The sequence below is a fragment of the Perca fluviatilis genome, chromosome 21, assembly GCF_010015445.1.
Source record: "Perca fluviatilis chromosome 21, GENO_Pfluv_1.0, whole genome shotgun sequence".
Taxonomy (NCBI): Eukaryota; Metazoa; Chordata; class Actinopteri; order Perciformes; family Percidae; genus Perca; species Perca fluviatilis.
In genome coordinates this window covers 5259602-5264460 of record NC_053132.1, presented here as the reverse complement: position 1 = coordinate 5264460, position 4859 = coordinate 5259602, and the positions used below count along the sequence as shown (strand labels likewise).

At 35.6% G+C, this 4859-nt stretch overlaps 1 protein-coding gene across 1 annotated transcript; it reads left to right on the top strand.

Moving 5' to 3' along the window:
* Positions 1–859: 859 nt before the first annotated feature.
* On the top strand, positions 860–3626 carry LOC120551475. The gene is made up of 2 exons (XM_039788940.1): positions 860–969; positions 2182–3626. Exon 2 carries the CDS (start codon positions 2351–2353, stop codon positions 3341–3343), a length of 993 nt encoding a protein of 330 aa, XP_039644874.1. The 5' UTR covers positions 860–969; positions 2182–2350; the 3' UTR covers positions 3344–3626.
* The last annotated feature ends 1233 nt before the right edge of the window (positions 3627–4859 follow it).

Below are 4859 nucleotides of genomic sequence, written 5' to 3'. Positions count from 1 at the left end.
ACAGTGCCTTCTCAGCTGCGCGCTTGCGCAATAGTTACAAGCTCCACACGGTACGTGACAGAGGCTGGTAGCAGAACAATCACGGCAAGCGAGAAGCAGCCAACGCTAACTTTTGAGGGATGGTGGTATTCCCACTACTTCAAACTCGTCCAAACTAAGGGGAGGAATGTGAGTGTAAGGCGTACACTGTGTCCTGGCGAGAAACTTCCGTCAACTGCCATTAGCTCGGCTGCCATTTTTAAGTTATTCTTTTTTCTGTTGGATTTAGATGAGGCATTATTTAGTTTGAGACATATGACCCATTTTGAGGTTATCATGTTGTTCCTAAGGAGCCTATTGATACTATTTTTTATAATAAAGAGCACAAATGAAATACCTGTTATGTCCTCCATAGTAGAACTTGATGTAGTTCTATTGGGTTCTGCCCAAAGTCAAGCAACATAAAAGTAACGTAAAAGTAACGAGTAACGTAAAAAGTTACTTTCCATAGGGGGTAACTAAGTAAAGTAAGAGATTACTTTTTTTTTAAGAAGTAACGAGTAAGGAGCAAACACTACTTTTTAAAAGTAACTTCCCCAACACTGGCAAAGATAATCAAAAAGCTCCACAATGCCCAAAATATAAACAGGTTAACAGGAAGGATCATCCTCAAAGTCTGAAGTTCAGGTAAGTATATGTAAGTATATGTTTGTTCATGATGATATTGCAGAGTCTCATATGCAGATTTATTTTATTTTTTATTTATTTGTTGTTCTTCATGATTCAAACTGAGCAGTTTTACAGTTATTTGATGCATCCTGTTTTTCCCTCGAGGCCCCTGGAAGTGAAAGTGTTTAACTGTGACAGCTCCGCCTCCTGCTGTCACTCCCAACACCTCCTGCTTCCATTTTGTCCTTTGAACAAAATCTGACTGTACAGATGTGACTTTACCTGCGTCTGGAAACAGAAGTTGGAAACAGAGGACAGACTGTAAGTACAAATCAAACTGATCTGAATCTGCTGTAGATTCTTTGCAAATTTTGCACTCAACCATTCAGCCTTTTTTCTTATGCAACAGTTACTTTGTATATATATATTGTGTGTATATATATATATATATATATATATATTTGTTTTTCTGTACATACACACATACTCACTCACACACAAACCAAAGGTACAAGAAATATACTAGAAATAATAAATAAGATTAAAATAATAAGATAGCAAAGATGTGGCAGAATGCCAGAACAACTGCTGAAAAATATACTTAGATAAATGAACAGAACGTACTGCTGCAGCATGTTGAGAGTCGACATTCCTTCAGACAGAAGGAAGTAGCAGATGAGGAAGAAACTCTTGCCGCAGTCAGTTCAGTTTAATAACCAAACTGGCAAGAGCCACACAACTGTGAAAACAGTAAAACCTATTTTGCATCTGTTCCTGCTATGACAGTTGTATGGAGTCTTAAGTGTGCCACCGGAAAATAAATAGAGATTTTAAAGTATTGAATAAAAATGGATAAATTGATGGTTTAAAAAAAAACTAATATAATGATATATAAATATCTTTTTATACACTAGTATTTTTTCCCTTATTTTGTCTAAAAAATTATAAATTATTGATTTTTTTGCTTTATTCAATTTATGTGAATTGGTTATTTATATATTTTAATACATTTAACATGTAACAACTGCTCTGTGAATAGAACTTTATTGGAGTTTTAAATGTTTACTTGTCACACATTTAAATTAAAGCGATTATGAAAATGAAAATTGTAAAATATTAATTATTAACAGATTAATTATGAGATGGCTTGTTAAATAAAACATTTCAAATGAAACTTTATTTTTTATTTTATGTTTAAATAAGCAAATGTTTGCCAAAACGTTTGCCATATAAACTTAAAAGGTGATGATATATTTATCTTGTCTTTACATCTTGTTCGGCAAGTGGCCAGAAATAATTGGTTATTGCAGGTTCAAGTTTGTTAATGCATTTGTTAAATACAAATTCAATTAATACATTCAAATATTTCAGTGGCTCTCTTCAGCTTCCATACATCTGGAGCTGTTAGTTTCAATGTCGAAATACAGTGCTACTATTACTGTCAAATGTTGCATTTTTTAAATGTATTTATTTGCAACTAATATTTCTACATAAATACAAGATTTTAAATTGTAATCTGTTTTTCCTTCTCAGGCAAATACTTCTACCTCTTCAACGACAAGAACTCCTGGTTTTATTTCTGGGAATTAACCATTGATTTTGTATCTTAAACTACATCTGACAAGTGAAAAACACAACTTTCAGTTGTAGAAAACACCTTAGTTATCAGGTGGATTATCGTGAAAGAAAAAAAAAACCAAAAATGGAAAATCTATGTGATGTTGAAGGTGCCTCTGTTGCCTACGGAGTATTTACCGCTTCAACTGACATAAAAGATGAACTCATAACAAGTTTGACATCTTTTTTACGCATCTACAGTCAAGGTAGAGATTGTCTTCAGAGAACTTCAGAGAGCTTCACACTGGCGGTTGCACAACTTCATGACATGCAAGAGGATATTATCAAGAATGAGTCGTTCCAAAGTCTGCTAAGTCTGTTGGGAGGAGTTAGTGGTGCAGTTTGTGGTGGTGTTACTGCTGGAGTTTTGGGGGCTTTGGGGGCAGTTAATGCTGCAACTAGCCCCAGGTTTTGTGGCCATATTAATGCAGTCTGGGCAACTGTGGGCTTTATCGGCAGTGTGTTTGGCGGTGTAGTTGGTGGAGTGTTCTGCGGTGGTGTGGGTGGTGCAGTCTGCGCTGCAGCTAAAGTAACTGGTAGTCCAGTTCCTGGTGTACTGAGGGATGTAGCATCGTTCACCATCGGCGGTGCAACTGGTGGTGCAATCGGTGGTATTTTTGGTAGGACCATTGGTGCAGCAGGCGGTGCTTTTGGTTGTGCCTTTGGTACATTGTTCGCTACTAGGTTTTCCATTTTTGTAGTTGGCAATATCATGAATCATTGCAAAGATTCAAAAGAACAGAAAACAAAGTCAAAGAAGGAGAATGTGATGCAGAAAAGCAGAGATTTCAGTGAAAGTATCAAACCGCTGGTAAACAAGCTGAAAACAATGAAAACCGTTAGCAACAAAATGGCCTCCGATGTTGTTGTGCACAGTGTAGCTGCACAAACTGCAAAGACTTTGAAGTCTGTGATCACAATGGTAAAAACTATCAGTGACTCTCAGAGGACAACAGATCTGCCACAGTTCGTTTCCAGTGTTGAAGACGCAGCGAGGCAAGGCCAGAAAATCACAGAGGAACTGGAGGAGATGAGAGCAGAAGTGGAAAAACTTTTGGTTTCTCTGAGCAAACACTGAAAAATACACCAGGCTTAAAGTCTCCTCAGTGTATTAAAGAACACGTTTTTTGAGTCTGTCTTAAAACAACACTCGCATGCCAATACATAAATGTACAGAATACTTCAGAGTTAGAACACTAAGATGGGTATCTGAAAAGGTAGTCTTATCAATTTAAAATTCAACGATAATCACCTGATTTCTCTAACTCAGACTACTAAAGTCTCATATTATCCTCAGATAAACTTTCATTTTGTTACATTGGAATTTAGTCAGAAATTCATCTCTTCATAGCCTTTATGAACAGGACTTTTTGTTATGACTTTTTGAAATATTCTTTTTACTTTTTTCATCATGCTATACTATGACTTTTTATAACTATTTCGACATACTATACTATGACTTTTTTCTATGTACAGTATATGACTTTTTTGTCATACTATACAGTGATATTTTTTTCTTTTTTCAACATATTATATTATGTCTTATGACATACTTTACTATGACTTTCTGTTTACTGCAAGTCATCACTGTTTGGATCGGACACCAAACAGGAACAGAGGGCGACAGACAGTTAAGACTGCAGAGGAAAACAATCGTGCCAACCTGCCCTCCATCCAGGACTTCTACTCGTCCAGAGTCAGGAAACAGGCACTGCACTACTGTTTTACTGTTTACAATACTCGGAGAGCTGTATCTTATGTATGTGGATGCATGAGTTTTTGTATATATGCACTTTTTTAATACAAACTTATATCTGTACATAGTCAAATGTTTACCTTGTTCAGCTTTGCGGTCCTTGTTTTAAGCTGTGTGTCTATTTTGGTGTTGCACGTTCTGTGTATGAGCGACAAAAAAAAATAGTTCACACTTACTTGGCCATTAAAGCTGATTTTGATTCTGTAATAAATCTTACTATCCAATGACTTTTTTTTTAATATTTTTGTTCTGAAAAAAAGTCATGTTTTTCCGACATAGTAGAACTTATTTTTTTAAGAAATACTGAACAATTCCTTTTAACCTTTAATGATACTGTACTGTGACTTTTTTTGAAAATACTATACTACGATTTTTGTGACATACCATACCATGTCTTTTTTATGAATTTTTTTTGGAATACTATATACTATACTTTTTTTACTTTTTCAACAAAACTATACCATAACTTTTTTCGACATATTAGCCTATGACGTTTTAAGACTTTCTGGAATGATTTTTTGTGTCATGGACAGCTCAAAAAACTACACAAGGAGTAAATGGAAGAAAAAAACATTCATTTATTTGAAACGCACAATAACAAATGTCAAAACATGAGTTGTGGCAGTCAGTTAATCAGTACTGAGTGTGTATTCATGGATGAAAGAATAGAGAGTGGAGTGTTGTATGGTAAAAGGTTAAACAAAGACAAGGATGGGGAGCATGGAGTATAGTCGGGAGTTTGTGTGTAATCATCCAGACGGTTTTCTGAATGTCACTTTTTGGATCAGACACCAAACAGGAACAGAGGGCAACAGACTGTCAGGACTGCAGAGGAAAA

Coding starts and splice junctions, on each gene's coding strand:
- LOC120551475 (XM_039788940.1), top strand. CDS start 2,351: ATGGAAAATCTATGTGATGTTGAAGGTGCCTCTGTTGCCTACGGAGTA.